Below are 21,610 nucleotides of genomic sequence, written 5' to 3' on the forward strand. Positions count from 1 at the left end.
ATGACCACTCACATTTGGCAATGTTTTTATATCGTTGAGCTGCAATCTGACACCAACCTGATGCTGTCTGGGCTGATGGTCTGCAGTGTACTGGTGTTTAGTGAGCACAGGTTGGAGTCAATAATGGTCAGCTCAGTGCTGCCCAGCGAGTTTCCAGAAGTGCTCAGATACTGAGTGATGATTTTGTTGCTCTAAGCGACATTAAAGAAAAGGTATCATGTAAGAATAATAAGACTATTAAGGATAAAAGTGAAATGAATTCCACCTCTTATACCTTTGCTGCCTCCCAGGGTCCATCTTCAGCTTTCATTAGAGCTGCAAGGGTGTCAATTTTGGTTATGTTCCACTTGGATATATCGTCAAGTGATGCCACACGAGACACTGATCCAAGCAACTGGACATCCTGATCAGGAATCCCTGACGGGAATGCCTGCAACAATAGAGAATGTGTAATGCTATGTGCTAATGTGCTAAATCCCAAATTTGAAACAATATCTCATTTGCAAATTCTGCCATTTAATAATAAGTCCGTCTAACATAATGAATGACATTTTGGCTCTTTTTCAAAATTCCCACACAAAATACCTCATTGAGTTTCTTTAGGATGACAGTCTGGAAACCATTATCATCCACTTTGTTGCAGATGGAGTTGAGGTTTTCTTTCAGAACGGGAACATCCAGGCAGAGGTCAAACTGCGTGAGATCATAGCCAAAGGGGAAGGCGGAGTCGCTAACTATCACCTGGGTGATGTTGCCCGTGGTACAACCTTAAGAACAATTAGAGATGCAGATGAGAGTGCTGTGCAAGCTACGGTTGCCTTTATATATAAAAGCAAATATAATAATTAAGTCATATAACATTTGAGCATAAAATATGGGTTATTGTGCAAGTCTGTCTAACTTTAAAACCTGACTTCTCTAAGTTCACTGAATCTTTTGCTATCTGTACTCGTACCACTAAAGCAAAGGATTTACATTGTCTATTTATTTAAGTTATACAGTTATACAATTATTAATCTCCCGCTGACTAATTGTTTTTGCTTCAGTTTGAATAGCTGGTGTGAAAACAAATAAGAGCAAGGTCGCACCTGCTCCTCGTTTTGTTGTCCGGCCGCTGATCGCTTGGAACAGCGTCTTGAGCTTGCTTTTCTCTGTGTTTGCTTTCCTCAGTTTGGACATGAAGGTCTTCAGGAACATTTTCTTTGTTGTCTGTAAAAAACACAAAGGTACCCAAACTGATTTCTAACACAAGTTATTTGAATGAATATTGTTAGACTAGATACTATCAAGCAACGAGAAAAAACATACAGAATCGAACCGGTTCCAGATATTTCTTGTGAAGTAGAGTGGAAGGGGTACGAGGTTCTCCAGTGTTTGCTTGTTCCAGGAAGCGGCATTTCTGAAAATAGAAGAGGATATTTTCTTACAGTGCTAACTTGAAAGAGGTAGTATGGGCTACAAAATTTGGTGGCATGGCTACTAGGTATTATATATACAAAGTCCTCAAAATGAAACTGGCAAGTTTGTGCCAATGAATCAAGGTTTATGACTTCATTTAAAAAAATAAGGTAGGAGTTAAACTTGTATGGTGCAGCTAACTGATAGCTCTACAAAAAATATAACTGAGTTACAGAGTTGTGCTTTTGGTGCAAATTAATCTCTGCATAATAAAATTATTGAAGTTTGCTTATGAATTTCCTTTGAGAGCTGTTTGGTTTCTAATTGTTGTCTGCTCAGAGTTCCTTAGCCCAATTTCAAAAGGCCGATGACTTAGCTTAAACTAGCTTAAAGCACAAAACTCCCCACATCTGTAATCAAACGCTTCTGCAGTCTACACCAGCTCTCTATACCGGAAGCCACAAAATGTAACTGTTTTCCTTAGAGGCTAAATCAGAGGATTATGTAATGGATTATATAGTTTAATCTGACTCAAGATACAAGATTAAACTGCAAATCTGTTATATAACTTATCTAACTCCTCTAAGCCTGGAAACTTTATGAAACATTGTTCCCCAGAGTGGTTGAAGGTATAATATCGGCACGGCCAAAACTGTGATTGGCTCATGGCTTCCCCTCAGATGTTCAGATATTCTCCTTTTCAGTAACAAATCAATCACACTGCAAATACGAACACAATTGTCACCATGTTTGATATGTTTGATGTGTGCATGATGCACAACAGCATTAACAACACTACTAGTTGTGTTTTTTAAACTCCTGACAGAATGACTTGTTTTTATCATTGTACCCATATTGTGTTGTTCCAGACAGCAGCAATGTCTCCATGGCTGCCACCTGGCTGGCAGAGAAGTCATTGCAGGCTTTAAGTTTCTCCAGGATGAGAGGATCTGCGTTCTGTATGTAAAACCCATCCAGAGTGCAAGCCATGTTCCCCAAGATCTCTATATTCTCTCTGCTCAGGCTCAAGCCATTTATACCCTGAAAACAGAAAACAGGAAAATGCTGTATTTAAAAAACTGTGCACGCATGCAACCTTATCAGTGTCAGAGTGTAATTCATGCATTTATTACCTTTAGACATATACATGTAAAAAAAAACATCACTCACCAAGCACACAGTGGCTTCACGGAACAGCTGCGAGCCCTTATTCAAGATTTTGGAGGCCACAGAGAAGTCTGCCGCACCCAGTGCAGAAAAGTATGACCTGCAGTTGCCTTTGTTAACATTTTTGCTGCTGTTTTTAGAAAAAAAAGAAAGGTAAAATCAGTAATTATTCTTCACATTAGTGATGCATTTTAAGGTGAGTGCAAGAAAATGCTTGGAGACACCGAATCACCTTAAGTAGAGAAGCATGTCTGATGGATAATCTGTAAAGTTTTGTGAGATTTCTCCACTCAGCAAGTTGAGCATGCAGGTTAGCTGTAGAAAACAGTGTGGGAAAAAAGAGGATTCCTCAGTGATATGCAAGTAAGCTGTTTCTAACACTGAAACTGATGATTCGTGCATTATCCTAACTTTCAAAAGAAAAAGAAATCCTCAACCTGATGATTTATGTTTCTGGTATATTATATCCATATAACATACACATCTTAATTGTTAACTTCATTTTAAGAGTCATAGTAATATTATTAAATTCCTTTCTAACAGATGTTACCTGGGATTCCTTTAACTGCACTTTGGCTCGGCCTGACCGGGGCCTACAGGCCCTGATTAGCTCCTTGGTCCTGAATTGTGTCATTTTCTGGGCAGAAGTGCAAGTGAAGCCTTGCAGCACTGAGGGAGAAAGCCTGCGGGGAGGATTGATGAACACCAGGAAGAAATGATAAATAATCCCCTCTTCAAAATAAACCTACATGGCCAAATAGTTATATGACTTGTTCACTTACTGCTCAATGTCAAAGTTTGTGTTGTCAAGGACCCCAAAAAAGATGGCAGCCTAAAAGAACAAAAAAAGAACAAAAGTTTCGTATTATTATCTGTAACATCGACTTTAAAAAGTCATTTTTGATTAATAATGCTATTGTGTGTATTTAACAAAATGTTAACCTGATCTGGTGTCCAGGTTTTTCTATTGAGCACGGTGATGTCTGCAGATTGGTCAGAAAACACCAACAGGGATGGTGGGATCTCAACTGCCATAGCATCTGGCACATTCAGCACCACTTGTGATGGATTTGTGTCCAGAGAAATGATCTACCAGGTAGGTAAATGCATTTAGGATTAAATGTAATGAGTGGAGTAATAATATCATGGAATACAGAGTTAATATTGATATCAAAGTAATTCTAATATTTAAATATCATAATGCCAAAGATAAATAAGTTGATGTCCTCCAGATCATAGCATTTACTTTATATTGTCTTGTGGAAGCTAACGTTGTACCTTTTTGACGAAGGTCATTTGGACAACACTTGGGGCTGCCAGCATGTTGGAAACGAAGGTGGTGCTCTTTGAGACGCTGAGTAGCACAGAAGCGCTGGTGTTTTCTATTGCTTCTGAAGGAAGTCCAATAACAAGCGTGCCAAGGGATGCCAGGGAAGATTCGCTGTTGATCTGTTAACACATTTCAAGTTTTTGAAGCCTCATTCTCTAAAGTGGTAAGCATCTTAGAGTTATTTTGTATTTTATAAAACCTTACTGGATTAATATATAACATCGTTAGGCACATGCATTTAAGATCTAACATGGATATCAGGTATATTAAGTGGACCTGAAGGGCGTTACCTGGAAGCCTGAGGCAGTAAGGGTTTGGATGATTATTGAGGCCTGATCCTGGCTCCAGGTACTGATTGAGCCCAGGGTGGACAAAGAAGAGATGAGCACTGATGAGGGAACTGAACTGATCTGGCTGTTACTCAGCCCTGCGCTGGAGCTTCCAAGAGCTGTAAATATCTGTGGTGTAATTGTCTTGATGTTGGATGCCAAAGCAGCAGAAACCTTTCAAATAAAATATCAAAACATGTGTAAACAGGAGTAACTGCAAAGAGAATTATGTCTGATAACATAGTTATTAAGTACCAGAGTTATATTATTAATAAGGGACTAATTTTAACAGAGTTAAAATTAAGATGGCCTTTGCGAGAGAGCATACTGTTCAGAGTTCAGGTTTTTTTGTTAACATTTAGCTCAAAACCAGCATTTACAACAATGAGATTTATGGTTGGTTTTTGCTAGAAACAATTCAACTCTGTTTGTTTTTAGGGCTGGTACCTCAGGGTCCTGGGTGCCATTGCAGAAAGTCTTCAGATTGTCTAAGATAACCATGGTTTCAGCTTCAGTCATAGTAGTATATGCCAAAGGTGGCACCGCAGAAGAGCACAGGAAAAAGCCTGGGAGACTGAATGAAAACAGATTTTTAACTACAAATACAGAATGACTACCACTGAACTGCTAAATTATATGCGGTGTATGGTTCACATAACACAGTTTGCTGTTTTTATCAGGCTGGTAATACTTACTTGACCGGCTTGAAGTTCGGATCGAATGCAAAAAGCTGTGTGACATAGTAGTTGGTTACATTTGCTGGGATTGCGTTATTGTTGAAGAGTTCCAGGTTGGCTTGGTTCTTCAAGAACACTTGAAACTTTAAAAATTAAGAAACAAAACAGGTCGATAATACTGATTTCTGTTAACCATGTTAACATTCCCACCAAAATCACGGACTTTGTATTTTGCTTTATTAACTGTGCATATGTGATCTCTGGAAATACCTGAGCGGTGGAGACAAAGGTGGTGAGGTCATCCAGAGTGATAAATGTCACAAAGTTCCCGATGTTACTGACAAACCAGGCAGTAGAGTTCAGTTCTGCATCACTGGCATTGTAGCATCTGGCTCCAGAACCTGTGGAACCAAGAAAAGCAGAACACACAGACAATAAATAACTTGTTAAGCGATCTCCCCTTATACAAATCGACATCAGTTTTGGCATTACGTGGCTCAAAATTTAAGACCACCTACTCTTTTCACTCAGCAAGCACACTGACTTCAGATGAGCCAGAAAAGACAAACAGATGCGTGTTATGTGCACTTTATATTTGGTAAGGTCCACGCATGTTACACCACCTGTTTCGTCCCAGTAAGTTAGCACATACATGTTTCTTCTCTGTCTGGCAGTTGCTATTATCCTTTGGGGCTGTGTGGAACATGTATGCCTACACATATCCGCTAATGCAATAAGTATGTAAGGAAGGAAGGTGTTTAATATGGTATATAGATCAAAATGTTGAAGCAGATTCAAACCAGGAGGAAACATGACTGCAGTAATCATTCCACATAAACTGTAAACCCCCTCTTAGAAGTAGATTCTGATCTTTTTCCACAAATGTAAATTGTTGCAGCTAGGTGCATTTTACAAACTCTTTGTGAATAGTCGGGCAGTATATTTTTAAAATAATTTTTACCCATTTCATATAATTTGAAAAAAAAAAAAAGACAAGCAGACATAGTTTTTAAATTCCTTGAATTCCACACACAGATGTATACATACACAGTGCTTTTACAACACTTTTGATCATTAATAAATCTTACCAGCACTCAAGTAGGTCTTGATGGTGGTATAAACGTACTGCTGTTCAAACTCAGAGCTGTTGTATGCGAAGTTATTTCCCATCACATAGACCCTGTTGAAAGGAAAATGATGAAAAACGTGGTCATCATGTAATTAATTCACTTATCTTGAGACACAATGAAAAAGAGACTTACAGTTTCTGGAAGGCAAAACATGAGGCGTTCTGCACTTCGTCGGGGCTGATGAGGCTCTTGCTGAGGAATCTAAGATAGTTCCTCAGTCGTAGGTCAAACCATAAATTAGCCTCAGCTCTGCTCCTGCTATTCAGCGCAGAAGGCCAAATACAGGGGAGGATCACCTTCTTTACATTGTCTTGAACATCCTCCTAGGGTATAACACATACGTTTTCACATGTAATGACAAACTGAAGTATAACTGTCAATTTAAGTGACAAGCAGTATTCTTGCTTGAATACTGCTAAGGTCAGTATACATTTTCTGTGAAGCCAATAATGTTGTATGTAAAACGTAGACAGTATTTAAGGGACATACAGTCTCAAGGAAGGCAGAAGTGTTGTTGTAGTTGTTGAAGATGACACAGATGTCAGTACTGTTACCAATCACATTGGGCTGACTAAGGAACTGGCCAAGCTCTGAGGTGCTGATGGTATCCAGAAGCTGGAGAAAGATTAAAAAACAAAACAGAATACATAACTTAATATATTATATTAGTGCACAGGTGTGTGCTATTTTATTTCCTTATTTATCTATTTTTTACCTCTGATTTGCGCATTGGTGGCAGAAGTGACACTAACGTGGACAAATCTGGAAAACCAAAGCTGAGGAAAGTGTTCCTCAGATAGACATAGAAGCTTCCACCACCGTAACACTTGAGTGGTGGTGGACCTGTTTTTAACACAAAGGAAATCACTTTTTAAACTAACATTGATTTGGTTACACATGTCACATCTGAAGAACAAACAAGTGAAAACAAAACAGTAACTTATGTCACAGATGTTTTTCATTATTAGCTTTTGAGTTAACAAACCTTGAAGGAAGACAATGATGTTTTTGTAGATCTCGCTTTGGGTGCTGCTGCTGAGTGTTGTGGTCAATGTGTCCAGCAATGCAAACCTAAATTCAGACAAATTGGAAAAAAACAATTATAGAAATATCGATCAAACGCCACTTCATTTGATCCAGAATCCTCCACATAACATTTACCCCAAGGTGTTGTTGATCACAGCAAATATACAGCAATTTCTAAAACTGAGTGTACAAATTCTTACATCTCTTGGCTGCTGTTACAACTCCTTTTTATCCCGATGCTGAATAAGGGTGTCACCAGGCTGGAAGAGAGGTTGGTCAGGAGAGGACTCAGGCGAACTCTGAGCCATAGCAGGAAGTCTCCATCACTGACAGTTGGAGATGACAGATTCCCTCTGTTGAAAACTGCTTCAAGGAATGCAGACTTCACTTCCTGTGAGTAGTTAGCTGAGTGGACCTGGGGTGAAATTACATAGCATGAGTAAAATGCTTACAAGAAAGTAAAAAGTATTTGAATTTGAACCATAATCCAGCTGTTAGTTTTGAAACACAGCTGAATTTTAATAACCTGTTTTTCCCCATTGTGTTATCCAGAATTGCTTTTTTAACTTTCAACGTCTGGCTTAGAACTGTTTACAAGTCAAAAGCTTAAACTGCAGCTTACAACCAAAAGATGGTGTGGAAACGCTGCACAGAAGAAATTGCATCAGTTTTTTTTTTTAACTAAAACAACCTGTTTTGATATCTGAACAGCACTGTCTGACAGAAATGATCATAACCTTTTAACACAGAGTTGTGATATATACATTTCAAAGATTATATGTCAGGACCACAGAAACAAACAACCTTCTCCTTAACTTCCTTGATGGTCGTGCCAAGCCTGTCTTTCTGAGAGTGGTTTCACAACAGTTAATCACATATTCACAATTAATTCCTAAACCAAAGCAAGTATGTGTGTTGCCTAAACTACAAATATAAACTAAAGATACAAAGGCACACTGATGCCTACACTAACCATAAAGCAGCAGACGGAAATAACTACTTACTCTAACAATTGTGAACAAATGTAAAGCCTAGCTGCCCAAACCTAAGCCCCGCCCCCCAAAAAACAAACCAACCAAAAACACTTCCCTGAGGCTGCAATGAATGGATGAATGAATGAATGGATGACAAAACAAATAAATAAATAAATAAAACGTTGCCTTAACCTATCTAAACCCAGATTGAAAGTCAAAACTAGCTATCTAAACGAACTGCCAAGAAAGGTAAGAATTAGAGATGGCTGAGAGGTCAAATGTACTGCAACTTAAGAGAGCAATAACAAATAGACACAAGCCACAAAAGCACAAAAAAGACAATAAAAGAAAATTAAAACACAAAATACGTTAAAGCACAAGAGAAATTTCTCAAAAACAACAGAAGTGTTTTGGGGGAGACTTTAAGGTGACGGAACAACTGCGGAAGTGAAAGAAAACAAAACAAAAAACTGGGAACTAAAAAGAAGAGGAGGATTCTTCACTATTGCGAGGGAGAAAAACATGTAAGGAAATCTGTGTTTTGATCGCATGAGTCATATACTACTGCAGATTAGTAATGCGCGAATCAAGAACGAATCGTTCTATACTCGAGAATCACTTTACTGACTCGTGAATCATGATTCACAAGCCCAACTGACTCACTGACTCATCCCTGTTGCTGTTAGCAAACTAATTTCATTAGTAGAAATATATCTAGCTTTTAATTAAAATTGTGTGGAAAAAAACAACAGCCAAAAACATTTCTGCTCTGAACTGGAAGAAAAAACCCTGGGTAGAAAGCTCACATCAAGACAATAGCTCATTGGTTCACCGTAGCATCGCTCTGCTAACATGCTAACAGCACATTTGAGTTACTCACCCCCTCCCTTCCTGCGCTGAATCGTAGCATGAACGAATCACTCAGGACTCACTCACCCTCTCCCTCCTGTGCTGAATCTTAGCATGAACGAATCACTCACTCACTCACCCCCTCCCTCCTGGCTCACAGCTTCTTCTTCTTGGTTGGCAACCAATGTTATGGAGCATTACCGCCCCCTGGCACACAGCTCAGAGGACATTTAGATGAGAAAATATATATTTGACACATTTGAGGAAAATACTAATAAAATAAAATAAAAATGAATAAAATAAATGTTCCCTTTAGATATCTTTTTTTTGCTCTATAAAAATAGTTGTTTTTCTTTTTCAATCACTCATCTTAGCAGTAGGATTTACATGAAAAGAGAAACAAATTAAGTTTGAGTGAAAATGTACATGTTTTAATGTACAGGGCTGTTTCGAGGTGACCGACTGGGAAACACTCTGTGAGCCTCACGCCGAGGACATCAATGGGCTTACTGAGTGTATCACAGGCTACATAACTTTCTGCACCGACTCCATTGTTCCAGCTCAGACTGTTCATTGTTACCCAAATAACAAGCCGTGGGTGACTAAGGACATCAAAGCCCTCCTCAACAACAAGAAGAGGGCTTTCAGAGGGGGCAACAAAGAGGAGGTGAGGAAGATCCAGGTGTTACTAAAGGACAAGATCAGAGAGGCTAAGGACAATTACAGGAGGAAGCTGGAGTGGAAACTCCAGCAGAACAGCATGAGAGAGATGTGGAGGGGCATGAAGACCATCACTGGATTCAGGCCAACCAACAGCAGGGGAGCTGAGGGAGGTGAGAATAGAGCCGACGAGTTGAATCTGTTTTTCAATAGATTCGACACCACAGTGTCTGCTCCCACCCCCACAACCTCACCTGCAGTCAGCCTGGAATCCAGAGCCACACCACTGTGCCAGCCTCTCTCTTCACATGTTGCCTCCTGTGAGATTCCTGACACCCCTCCCCCACCCATCACCTTCACTCAATACCAGGTTGAGATGCAAATGAGGAGACTTCACTCAGGCAAGTCTGCTGGACCAGACGGAGTGAGTCTCCTTGTCCTCAAGACCTGTGCCCCCCAGCTGTGTGGAGTCTTTCATAAACTGTTTATGCTGAGTCTGAGTCTGCAGAGGGTCCCGGTGATGTGGAAGACATCATGCCTCGTCCCTGTACCAAAGACGCCTCGTCCCAGTGGCCCCCAGGATTACAGGCCCGTGGCACTGACCTCCCACATCATGAAGACCCTGGAAAGGCTCATCCTGGACCAGCTGCGACCCATAGTAAGACCACATCTGGATCCCCTTCAGTTCGCTTATCAGCCTCGTCTCGGAACAGAGGACGCCATCATCTACCTGCTCAATCGTGTCTACACCCATCTGGACCAGCCGGCGAGCACTGTGAGGGTCATGTTTTTTGACTTTTCCAGTGCTTTCAACACCATCAGGCCGACCCTCCTGGGTGATAAGTTAGCAGCGATGCAGGTGGATGATTCTCTGGTGTCCTGGATTGTTGATTACCTGACAGGAAGACACAATATGTACGTCTCCCACAGTGTGTGTCTGACAAGGTGATTAGCAACACAGGGGCACCACAGGGGACTGTCCTCTCCCCCTTCCTCTTCACCCTCTACACCACAGACTTCAGCCACTGCACAGAGACCTGCCATCTTCAGAAGTTTTCTGATGACTCTGCGGTGGTTGGATGCATCAGCAGGGATGATGAGACAGAGTACCGGGCTGTGGTCGACTCCTTTGTCACGTGGTGTGAGCAGAATCATCTGCAGCTCAACGTGGCAAAGACCAAGGAACTGATCGTGGACTTCAGGAAGACCAGGAAACACTTGACCCCTGTTTCAATCCAGGGGGTCAGTGTTGACATTGTGGAGGACTATAAATACCTTGGAGTACACATTGACAATAAACTGGACTGGGCTAAAAACACCACAGCACTTTACAGGAAGGGCCAGAGTCGTCTCTATTTTTTGAGGCGACTGAGGTCCTTCAACATCTGCCAGAAAATGCTGAGGATTTTCTATGAGTCTGTTGTGGCCAGTGCGATCCTCTATGCTGTTGCATGCTGGGGGAGCAGGCTGAGGGTCGCAGATGCCAACAGACTTAATAAACTGATCCGTAAGGCCAGCAATGTTGTGGGGATGGAGCTGGACTCCCTCAAGGTGGTGTCGGAGAGGCGGATGCTGTCCAAGATAAAGACAATGTTGGATAACACCTCCCACCCACTCCATGACATGTTGGTCAGTCACAGGAGCTCGTTCAGTGAGAGACTGAGATTACCGAAAAGCACCACTGAACGACACAGGAAATCATTCCTGCCTGTGGCCATCTCCCTGTACAACGCATCCACTTAACACACTGTTTGCTGCTACAGCTACACATGTTTCTTTTCCAACTATTTATTTATAAGTGACTTATGTATGTATGTATGTATATATATGTATATATTGTACTATTCTTAGTTAGCGTATTGTCTGTCTTGTATTAATGTTGGTTTAAAATGGAGCACTGTAACAAAAAATAATTTCCCCCAGGGATCAATAAAGTATTCTGATTCTGATTCTGATTTTGCACTCTCTGGTCAACTGACTCAGTGACTCAATGACTCAAAAAACTCGATTCACTTTGGTGAGTAACTCATTCAAACTCGATTCAGTAAAAAGAATCGAATTTACCATCACTACTGCAGATACATATTTGATATTAGCTGTTTCTGCTTAGATTGGTCGTGTCCAAATTCATGGGCTGCATCCTCCTGAGGACGCATTTGTAGACCGATTACGACACAGCGACGCACCGAAGGCTGTCCAAATTCGTAGAATCCTCCGAATGCAGCCAACAAGTGTGACCTCCTTTTCCCCGAATTTGACGGATGGGTCGGGTGTTTCCTTCGTGGCCCACCATATCCCAGAATTCATAGCGTGGCCCAGCCAAACTCCAGTTTCCGGCAATGGCGGCCGCTACTAAGTTTTAAAATTACTCCTATTAATCTTTATGGGTCACAAAATAAACTTTTAACATATTTTCAGGCGAGAATGTGGGTGTGTAAACTTCAAATATCTGCTCGATTTATCAAGATATCGCATATTTGCAAAAGTGCTTTGATGTTTTTAGAGACGTCTGTTACCCACCAGCTCGATAGCTAGCCGAGAGCTCGAGGGTCACTGAAGCCGCTGAGAACGGCACAACTCCCGGCACATCATTTTCAGATCACTGCAGACTTTCGCTACTCAGGTTAAACGTAATATATAAGTCACTTAGACAACCTAAAAATTTTATTGTTTGGCTTTTTTCAGTGTTTTATTTGTTCGTGAGTCAATCGGTTTGGCTGAGATTAAAGTTATTAGATTAGATTAGATAAAATAAAACTTTATTAATCCCCCGGGTGGGTTCCTCCTTAGTTTTCACACAGCTGAATAAACGTCAAACAGAAAACTGACTAAACAGAAGTGTGAGATGGTCGAGAATTTACACCAGTGTCCTGTTATATTTTAGATAGCAAGGAGCAGATGGCCAAGTTTATTAAACTCCACCGAGACAGCGGTGACGCTAATCAGAAGGCTAGACCGTCCAATTTCACAGCTGTTTACTTCCGGCCTACCCGACCTTCTGAGGACCTGGCCCACGTAGACCGCGAACGCCGGGTCCTCAGGAGGATGCAGCCCATGAATATGGACACGACTATTGTCAGTTCCACAACTGTTCCGTCACTTTATTCTGTCCCCAAAAACACTTACCTTGTGTTACCTTTAAGTCATTTATGTTACCATGTATAGGTAAGCTAACTGTTTTAATAGTAGGCGTTTGCTAGCCACTATTAAAAGCAAGTGTCCATTAAAAAAGCTAATGGTTTGAAATTACTTCCAGTAATAATGCAGTAACAAAGTGTCACAGCAGTATAGAGATTGAAAATGTGGCGTCATTCAGGGGTAAAACCGCAAAGGATTCTGGGAACTCGTGGCAAGAGGTACTAGCGCACGCAGGCTTTCAATTGAAATTACATTACACAGCGATAAAAAGAAACACAAAAAATTGCAAGAAGCTGTTGTATTATTAACTGCAATAGCCGGTCGCATGACAGCCACGGGAAGCCGACGGGTAAAGAGATCGGTTGTTATCGGATTATGTCGTTGAAGAGAAATTGTTCAAGCCATGTTTCCGAAGTAACAAAGAGCCAACGTATGGCCTGGATTGCAGCCATTCGAAGACCAAATATAACGTCCCAGAACACTCCAGCTCACATGTTAGTCTGCTCCAAGCATTTCCACAAAGGTAAGTGTTTTGTTGTAGTTAATACGTCATTTTTCATAACATCATTCGTGATATAGGTTACAAGCAAGTCTGGTGCTAAACAGAAATTGTCGCGCTATGCTCCTTTGTTTATTGTGCATAAATAGTGAATTGTCCTGACACAATATTGTGTTTCGCTTGTTATTACCATGGTACATTGACAAAAACATATACTTTTATTCACAGGGTAAAAAAGGTTTTTTTGTATCACTAATTGCCCAGTACGATTACAGCATACAATATTATTGTCACTGCTACATTTCTGTAATGCGAACCAGAAATTATTTCCAATACTAATTAATTACTAATGAGCTTAAAGGTCCTATTAATAAACGTTTAACGAATGTGTATTTATGAAGACGATTTGTGAGACTGGTAAACTTATGATATGTACGATGGTCTTTCGTTCTACACGGTGCATTTCAAGGTCCTGTACCCATCCGTCGGTAAACTGTACCTGTTACTAAACTTCATGAGTGTATGCACTCACTCCAAGAACCGTATAATTATATATATGATCGTGGTGAAGGTTGGGCAGCACGCTAACGTATTTTGTCCATTCTGTGTGCTCGTAAGGGTCTTACCCTTTCACTCCTTTGATTTTTTCCTCGTATCTTTTCTTTGACTTTTTATCAAGTCTGTCTTTGTACGGACCGGCATTGTTCTCCTTCGTTTTGTACATAACTTTTTTGGGGGGCAAAGAAAAAGCAAGAAGGTATTGGAACCGGAGAATGAACGTTTTGCGGTGTTGCAAATGCTTACGTTTGATGCATTGCTTTGATTGTTTTGCCACGAGTACCCGGCATGCAATGCGCGAAAGTCACATGGTATGTCAATCTTTATAGTAAGTAAGTATACCTTTCAGCATGACTATACAGCAATAGTCATGTCACTGGCAGTTTTTAATTTTCAGTTTCTATACAATTTCAGCATTAACCTGAAAAAATGCAGCTTTTCTATTGAGTTTAGTGTAGTTTATTTCCTGGGGGAAATTCCCCAGCTTTATTCATAAAACTAAGAAAACTATGATGATTACCTTAATAGCTGGTGAGACTTCATCAAAGAAAGCGCCAAAGTCAAAAGGATTGATGACTGCCATGACGTTCATAACATCTTCCTTGCTCTTTAGCTGGGAAGGAGTTGCTGCAAGGTTGACCACCTGACTAAAAGTGAGCAGATCTGCTATATTCACCTGGAAGATACAACCAGCAATTCAGTAAGAAAACAAAAACAAGTTGGCATATGCCTACATTTGTTTTCTTCAATTCACTGTGAGGGACACTATATGTTTTTCACTTATTTACCTTTAACCCTCTAAGGTTAATTCATCATAGGGGGTAACCCCACTCTATTATTGCTGCACACCCAAAACATTTTTTTGGACGTAAAATATTCTAGAATGTTGTTTTACTGTTCTCAGGGAGGACAAGAACTAAAATTTATGGCTTACCATGGAGATGTTGAAGTCTTTGAGGTCAGAGTATGATGTATATTGGACAAATAGACCCAGATTTGCTTTAACCCATTGGGCATCACTCTCATTTTGTTGCCTGCAAGCTAAGGCATGCAGACAAAAGTTAGGATGTGCTCAATTTAGCAAGGTTTTTGACTGGTAGAGATGAAAGAATTTAAGTTTTTTGTCTGAGTGCTTTTCAAGACATTTCACTCTGGAAAGCACATAACGCACCCTATGTCTGCCCTACCTGGCTCATTGATGGCATTTTCAGCATTTCTTAGATAGCCCAGCAGACCATGTGTGATCTCTTGCCGTCTGTACAGTGGCATCTCCTGGATAACTGAAGCCAACCCACTCACACTGCAACAGTTGAAAGAAAACATTCTCATGCTCTTCTTTGTCTCTATTGTCATTTTCATTTGCAACAAAATCTTGATTGCTCCACGAAAACTACTCACATGACTTGGTAATTCATGCAGCTGATGTTTGTGGTTGTGTTTATGAGCATTTCTGGAGTAAAACTGGCAAGGATAGGAATCAGTTTCACATGGAACCAAAGTTCATAGTCGTTTGTCGTGAAAGTGGAGAAATGTGGACTGATGATGATGAAGGTCGTATTCATGATCCGATCTCTCACAACAGGCTGGAAGTGTGGGGTCTGTCATATTAAAGTGGAAAAAGACATAAGCAAAGGTGAGATTGCATGTTGGAAGTACACCCATACAACATGGTACAAAGGCTGTAACCATTTGTTTTCTAAGATACAATAGCCAACAATGGATGTAGCGGTTGAGACCGATGTCTTATTCTGTGTTTACTTCTAGAATCAAATATCCGCATTGTCCTCCTTCACCCTTTTAGGAGGCTAGCCTACCTGTCCATTGGCTGTCAGCTGTGTCAGGAATTCATCCACATTTTTTAGAACATTGCCCTCTTCAAGTTTTTCAAACACAAGATCAATAAAATCTGTGTTATTTGAGGCTCCAGAGCTCAGTAGCAGCTGTGCCACCTCAGAGGGATTGAGCGTTGACAACAATCCAGCCTACAACAGGGAATCAACATATTATCAGACAACAGTAATGACCAATGCTGTGGGTAAAGGATTAGAGTTTGCAACCAAAGAAAGTGTGCTCTATGATTTTCTTGTATTTTTGATATGGCAAAATAAACTCCTGTGTTTGTCTTCTTAAGTCTACAATTTTGTTTTCCTGTTCTTAAGGGAGGACTAGAAGTGCAATGTAGGGCTTACCGTAGAGATGTTGAAGTCTTTGAGGTCAGAGTATGATGTATATTGGACGAATGGACCCAGATTTGCTTTAACCCATTGGGCATCACTCTCATTTTGTTGCCTGCAAGCTAAGGCATGCAGACAAAAGTTAGGATGTGCCAAATTTAGGAAGGTTTTTGACAGGTAGACATGAAAGAATTCGTGGGCAAGTTTTTTGTCTGAGTGCTTTTCAAGACATTTCACACTGGAAAGCACATAATGCACCCTATGTCTGCCCTACCTGGCTCATTGATGGCATTTTCAGCATTTCTTAGGTAGCCCAGCAGACCATGTGTGATCTCTTGCCGTCTGTACAGTGGCATCTCCTGGATAACTGAAGCCAACCCACTCACACTGCAACAGTTGAAAGAAAACATTCTCATGCTCTTCTTTGTCTCTATTGTCATTTTCATTTGCAACAAAATCTTGATTGCTCCAAGAAAACTACTCACATGACTTGGTAGTTCATGCAGCTGATGTTTGTGGTTGTGTTTATGAGCATTTCTGGAGTAAAACTGGCAAGGATAGGAATCAGTTTCACATGGAACCAAAGTTCATAGTCGTTTGTCGTGAAAGTGGAGAAATGTGGACTGATGACGATGAAGGTCGCATTCATGATCCGATCTCTCACAACAGGCTGGAAGTGTGGGGTCTGTCATATTAAAGTGGAAAAAGACATAAGCAGAGGTGAGATTGCATGTTGGAAGTACACCCATACAACATGGTACAAAGGCTGTAACCATTTGTTTTCTAAGATACAATAGCCAACAATGGATGTAGCGGTTGAGACCGATGTCTTATTCTGTGTTTACTTCTAGAATCAAATATCCGCATTGTCCTCCTTCACCCTTTTAGGAGGCTAGCCTACCTGTCCATTGGCTGTCAGCTGTGTCAGGAATTCATCCACATTTTTTAGAGCGTTGCCCTGTTCAAGTTGTTTAAACACAAGATCAATAAAATCTGTGTTATTTGAGGCTCCAGAGCTCAGTAGCAGCTGTGCCACCTCAGAGGGATTGAGCGTTGACAACAATCCAGCCTACAACAGGGAATCAACATAATATCAGACAGCAGTAATGACCAATGCTATGGGTAAATGAATAGAGTTTGCAACCAAAGAAAGTGTGCTCTATGATTTGCTTGTATTTTTGATATGGCAAAATAAACTCCTGTGTTTGTTTTCTTAAGTCTACAATTTTGTTTTCCTGTTCTTAAGGGAGGACTAGAAGTGCAATGTAGGGCTTACCGTAGAGATGTTGAAGTCTTTGAGGTCAGAGTATGATGTATATTGGACGAATGGACCCAGATTTGCTTTAACCCATTGGGCATCACTCTCATTTTGTTGCCTGCAAGCTAAGGCATGCAGACAAAAGTTAGGATGTGCTCAATTTAGCAAGGTTTGTGACTGGTAGACATGAAAGAATTTAAGTTTTTTGTGTGAGTGCTTTTCAAGACATTTCACACTGGAAAGCACATAATGCACCCTATGTCTGCTCTACCTGGCTCATTGATGGCATTTTCAGCATTTCTTAGGTAGCCCAGAAGACCATGTGTGATCTCTTGCCGTCTGTACAGTGGCATCTCCTGGATAACTGAAGCCAACCCACTCACACTGCAACAGTTGAAAGAAAACATTCTCATGCTCTTCTTTGTCTCTATTGTCATTTTCATTTGCAACAAAATCTTGATTGCTCCAAGAAAACTACTCACATGACTTGGTAGTTCATGCAGCTGATGTTTGTGGTTGTGTTTATGAGCATTTCTGGAGTAAAACTGGCAAGGATAGGAATCAGTTTCACATGGAACCAAAGTTCATAGTCGTTTGTCGTGAAAGTGGAGAAATGTGGACTGATGACGATGAAGGTCGCATTCATGATCCGATCTCTCACAACAGGCTGGAAAATTGGCATCTGTGAAATTGAGGTGGAAAAGAAGCTAAGCAATACAGAGACTGCATGTTGTAAATGTACTCATACAACATGTCACAAAGGTTGCAAACAAGTCTTCTCTATGATAGACTCCTTGAAGAGTTGTGTAGCGGTTTAGCAAATGTCTTATTCTGTCTTATCCTGCTGGAATAAAACACCAGGATTGTCCTCCTTCACCCTTTTAGAAGCCTAGCATACCTGTCCATTGGCTGTCAGTTGTGTGAGGAATCCATCCACATTTTCTAGAGCGTTGCCCTCTTGCAGTCGCTCAAACACACGATCAATCAAATCTGTGTTATTGGAGGCTCCCAAACTCAGTACCAGCTGTGCCACCTGAGAAGGACTGAGGACTGACAACAATTCAGCCTACAAAAGAGAACCAGCATAATATCAGACAGCAGTCATGGAAATGTTCTGGGTAAAAGAATTCCGTTTACAGGAAGATGTACATCTGCAGTTGGCACTCACAGCGGACAAATTAGGATTGAAGGCTTCCAAGTCCTGCACAGTTGCAAAATCAGAGAAGTCGCCAAGGTTTGCCTTTAGCCACGCTTGGCTCCCCGTGATAGATGAGACACAGCCAGGATCTGCAGAAAAAGCAAGAAAGTTATTGACAGGGTAATATACCACATGTTGTCATGGAAAAACCAAAGTGAGCTTGAGTTTCTCCTTTTACCTGTTGAGTCATTTCTTGACAAGAACGGTTTGATGAAGTGAGTGAAGACTGCTTGCTGTGTGTCTCTGTCCATGGATGCCTTTTGGCTTCCAAATGCCTGAATGCTACATTTGAGAGAAAGCTTTCAACATCTAAACTTCTAGTCAACTGCACATTTGCAGAACAGAGCTATATGTCTCATATTTACTTACACAGTCTGGTATGTCTGGCAGCTGAAGTTTTTGGAGCTAAGGCAAAATAGGAAGTTGAAAGATGGAACGGCCAGAAACGGACGGATCTTTGTCTTGAACCAGCTGGTAATGAACTCCTCACTCTGTAGTTGTGCCTGGCTGAAGTTGTCAATTCTCACTTCTCCAAGAGCCTCGAGCACATTTGACGAGGTCGGGTAGGTGTTGTTGACGGCCTTGAATTGGCAGAAAAATAATTGTAGCTGGACCCAAACTTCACGCAGGGAAATGGTAATATTGTGAAAATGTGATTTTGTACTTACCATGTTAGCAAATGTCTCAAGGGCCTGGTCCAGTACAGCAGAGGCTTTTTGGAAGAAAAGCTTCCAGACTTCTACTGGGTATATGTTTTGGCTTTTCAGTGTGCAGTTCAGCAGTGTGACCAAGTTGCTGGATGTGAGATAGGGAGCCTTGAAAAAGAAAATTGACAAAGAATACAGCCATTTTGTCAGAGCTCATGGAGATTTGTCTCAGGACCATAATGAGGCAAAATCCATGTTCTGTTTTTGGAGTTTAAAAAGGAATCTTACAGAGGAACAGGCATGTTCTGTGATGGTGAAATTGCACAGGGCTGCCGAGGAATTGCCAGCTGACAGGATTTGCTCAAGTTTTGAACTGTGGAAAAAACACAATAAATTGAAATCCAATGTCCCCTTAATTACACTGTGTTAACAAATTTTACCTAGACAGAATCAACATTGAACAAAACGGCATTTCACCCACCCATCAACTCCATTACAAATGAGATTCACTGTGAAAAGAGAATGGTTGTGTGTCAGATAATAGTCCTTCAGAATGCATTTATATCCTTAGAGTTGAAATGTGTACTTCTAGACAGACTTACCATGAACTGGGGTCACCTTGCACTGAAGACAAAGAAAATATGAGTGTTAGTATAGTGGAAACATCTTCTTCAAGTGTAAATACCTTGACTTTGTCACAGTTGGCCCAATTAGTGTGCCAAACCTGGATCAAATATTGGATAACCCATGTAAGACACCCCCCACACCCACCCACCCACCCCCCAAAAAACTAATCTTACCACAAAGGAAGCTGGAACTGAGCAGCCTGTTTGAGAAGAAAAAGAAAGGAAACAAATCAATGGAGTAGTCATTACAGTGCTGGTACTGGGCTTTTGGGAAAAGTTTAGTCAGGAAAGCCCATTTGCCACATACGTGGGAATGTGTCCTGGAGGTACTGCTTGCTTGATCTCACGCCCTGTGAAAGGTCCAGTGGCAATGCTGCCAAACTCTGCGCAAGACCATCGTATCTAAAGGAAGAAAAGAATTCATTGTGACTTGTCAGGAGCCTCAGCTTGGCATTGTGCACACCCAAATGTCTAACTGTGGATATCAGAAATATCTTACACAGCCTGGTAGGATTCACAGGTGATGTTACTGGGGATCACCCGCAAGCTGCTAGGAAGGATGCTCGCCATCACAGGAACCAAATAAACCTGGAACCACTGTTGATAGTCTTCTGGCTGAAAGTCTTTAAGCTGAGGAGCAAGGGCTGTCAAGGTCAGGCTCAAAATGGTGTCTCGCACATCTGGATTTTGGATGAGGGTGACATTTCTCTGAAAAGAGAAGGGGATCATAATAAGGTCAGAGAGGAAGTTCTGAAGTCTTTGTGGAAATGCGGAGATGAGGGGGAGCTTATCTAAACTAAATCTTTGTACTTCTGTACAGCAGGGATGCCTCAAGGCATGAAGCATATCAGAAATGGATCATTTTCAGTTAAACACTTGAGCAGGTTTATGAAAGAACACTGTTAACATTTGTTGATGTTTGCGCTGAGGTAAGGTTACCAATGAGAATTCACCTGCTTGTTGATGTTTGCAAAAGCCTGGAAGAATTGGTTGAGCTGCTCATAATCACTGGTCTCTGTCAAGCTTGTCAACACCTCCCTTACAACATGTGCATCGTTTAAAGCACCACTGTTTGGATCTAGGATTAGATCAGCCTTTTGCGATGGTGAAAGAACGTCCAGAACTGCCAGCTATGGATACAAAAAAGTAGAATTCATGAAATGCATGTCTTTTGTATAATTTCCAGAATTTTGCTTTGCTATTCTCAAGAAAGACAGGAAGAGTAATAAGAGTAAAGCTTACCGTAGAGATGTTGAAGTCTTTGAGGTCAGAGTATGATGTATATTGGACGAATGGACCCAGATTTGCTTTAACCCATTGGGCATCACTCTCATTTTGTTGCCTGCAAGCTAAGGCATACAAACAAAAGTTAGGATGTGCCAAATTTAGGAAGGTTTTTGACAGGTAGACATGAAAGAATATGTGGGCAAGTTTTTTGTCTGAGTGCTTTTCAAGACATTTCACACTGGAAAGCACATAACGCACCCTATGTCTGCCCTACCTGGCTCATTGATGGCATTTTCAGCATTTCTTAGGTAGCCCAGCAGACCATGTGTGATCTCTTGCCGTCTGTACAGTGGCATCTCCTGGATAACTGAAGCCAACCCACTCACACTGCAACAGTTGAAAGAAAACATTCTCATGCTCTTCTTTGTCTCTATTGTCATTTTCATTTGCAACAAAATCTTGATTGCTCCACGAAAACTACTCACATGACTTGGTAATTCATGCAGCTGATGTTTGTGGTTGTGTTTATGAGCATTTCTGGAGTAAAACTGGCAAGGATAGGAATCAGTTTCACATGGAACCAAAGTTCATAGTCGTTTGTCGTGAAAGTGGAGAAATGTGGACTGATGATGATGAAGGTCGTATTCATGATCCGATCTCTCACAACAGGCTGGAAGTGTGGGGTCTGTCATATTAAAGTGGAAAAAGACATAAGCAAAGGTGAGATTGCATGTTGGAAGTACAC

General features: G+C 41.0%; 1 protein-coding gene across 1 annotated transcript in view; it reads right to left on the reverse strand.

The window, feature by feature from the left end:
* Positions 1–21,610, reverse strand: part of LOC147306689 (uncharacterized) — a 40,691-nt gene that overhangs the window by 2,530 nt on the left and 16,551 nt on the right. The window contains exons 35-83 of the mRNA XM_086275888.1: positions 21,351–21,550; positions 21,140–21,252; positions 20,881–20,987; positions 20,592–20,768; positions 20,138–20,346; positions 19,946–20,040; positions 19,813–19,838; positions 19,615–19,636; positions 19,494–19,521; positions 19,301–19,385; positions 19,034–19,180; positions 18,735–18,946; positions 18,544–18,647; positions 18,336–18,454; positions 18,066–18,233; positions 17,650–17,849; positions 17,439–17,551; positions 17,186–17,292; positions 16,811–16,978; positions 16,395–16,594; positions 16,184–16,296; positions 15,925–16,031; positions 15,550–15,717; positions 15,134–15,333; positions 14,923–15,035; positions 14,670–14,776; positions 14,256–14,411; positions 7,258–7,472; positions 7,017–7,102; positions 6,747–6,874; positions 6,521–6,646; positions 6,164–6,354; positions 5,990–6,081; positions 5,172–5,302; positions 4,920–5,044; positions 4,672–4,798; positions 4,186–4,398; positions 3,844–4,014; positions 3,508–3,654; positions 3,348–3,397; positions 3,116–3,248; positions 2,798–2,880; positions 2,569–2,695; positions 2,249–2,439; positions 1,309–1,399; positions 1,089–1,209; positions 586–767; positions 275–430; positions 58–191 (exon numbers count right to left, since the gene is read on the reverse strand). Coding sequence (XP_086132014.1) covers positions 58–191; positions 275–430; positions 586–767; positions 1,089–1,209; positions 1,309–1,399; positions 2,249–2,439; positions 2,569–2,695; positions 2,798–2,880; positions 3,116–3,248; positions 3,348–3,397; positions 3,508–3,654; positions 3,844–4,014; positions 4,186–4,398; positions 4,672–4,798; positions 4,920–5,044; positions 5,172–5,302; positions 5,990–6,081; positions 6,164–6,354; positions 6,521–6,646; positions 6,747–6,874; positions 7,017–7,102; positions 7,258–7,472; positions 14,256–14,411; positions 14,670–14,776; positions 14,923–15,035; positions 15,134–15,333; positions 15,550–15,717; positions 15,925–16,031; positions 16,184–16,296; positions 16,395–16,594; positions 16,811–16,978; positions 17,186–17,292; positions 17,439–17,551; positions 17,650–17,849; positions 18,066–18,233; positions 18,336–18,454; positions 18,544–18,647; positions 18,735–18,946; positions 19,034–19,180; positions 19,301–19,385; positions 19,494–19,521; positions 19,615–19,636; positions 19,813–19,838; positions 19,946–20,040; positions 20,138–20,346; positions 20,592–20,768; positions 20,881–20,987; positions 21,140–21,252; positions 21,351–21,550 — 6,584 coding nt within the window. The remainder of the gene's footprint in view (positions 1–57; positions 192–274; positions 431–585; positions 768–1,088; positions 1,210–1,308; positions 1,400–2,248; positions 2,440–2,568; positions 2,696–2,797; positions 2,881–3,115; positions 3,249–3,347; positions 3,398–3,507; positions 3,655–3,843; positions 4,015–4,185; positions 4,399–4,671; positions 4,799–4,919; positions 5,045–5,171; positions 5,303–5,989; positions 6,082–6,163; positions 6,355–6,520; positions 6,647–6,746; positions 6,875–7,016; positions 7,103–7,257; positions 7,473–14,255; positions 14,412–14,669; positions 14,777–14,922; positions 15,036–15,133; positions 15,334–15,549; positions 15,718–15,924; positions 16,032–16,183; positions 16,297–16,394; positions 16,595–16,810; positions 16,979–17,185; positions 17,293–17,438; positions 17,552–17,649; positions 17,850–18,065; positions 18,234–18,335; positions 18,455–18,543; positions 18,648–18,734; positions 18,947–19,033; positions 19,181–19,300; positions 19,386–19,493; positions 19,522–19,614; positions 19,637–19,812; positions 19,839–19,945; positions 20,041–20,137; positions 20,347–20,591; positions 20,769–20,880; positions 20,988–21,139; positions 21,253–21,350; positions 21,551–21,610) is intronic.

Source organism: Aulonocara sp. 'chitande type north' Nkhata Bay, linkage group LG19 (genome assembly GCF_057382095.1).
Source record: "Aulonocara sp. 'chitande type north' Nkhata Bay isolate Kocher_YH1m ecotype deep benthic linkage group LG19, A_spYH_male_GT1.1, whole genome shotgun sequence".
Lineage (NCBI taxonomy): Eukaryota > Metazoa > Chordata > Actinopteri > Cichliformes > Cichlidae > Aulonocara > Aulonocara sp. 'chitande type north' Nkhata Bay.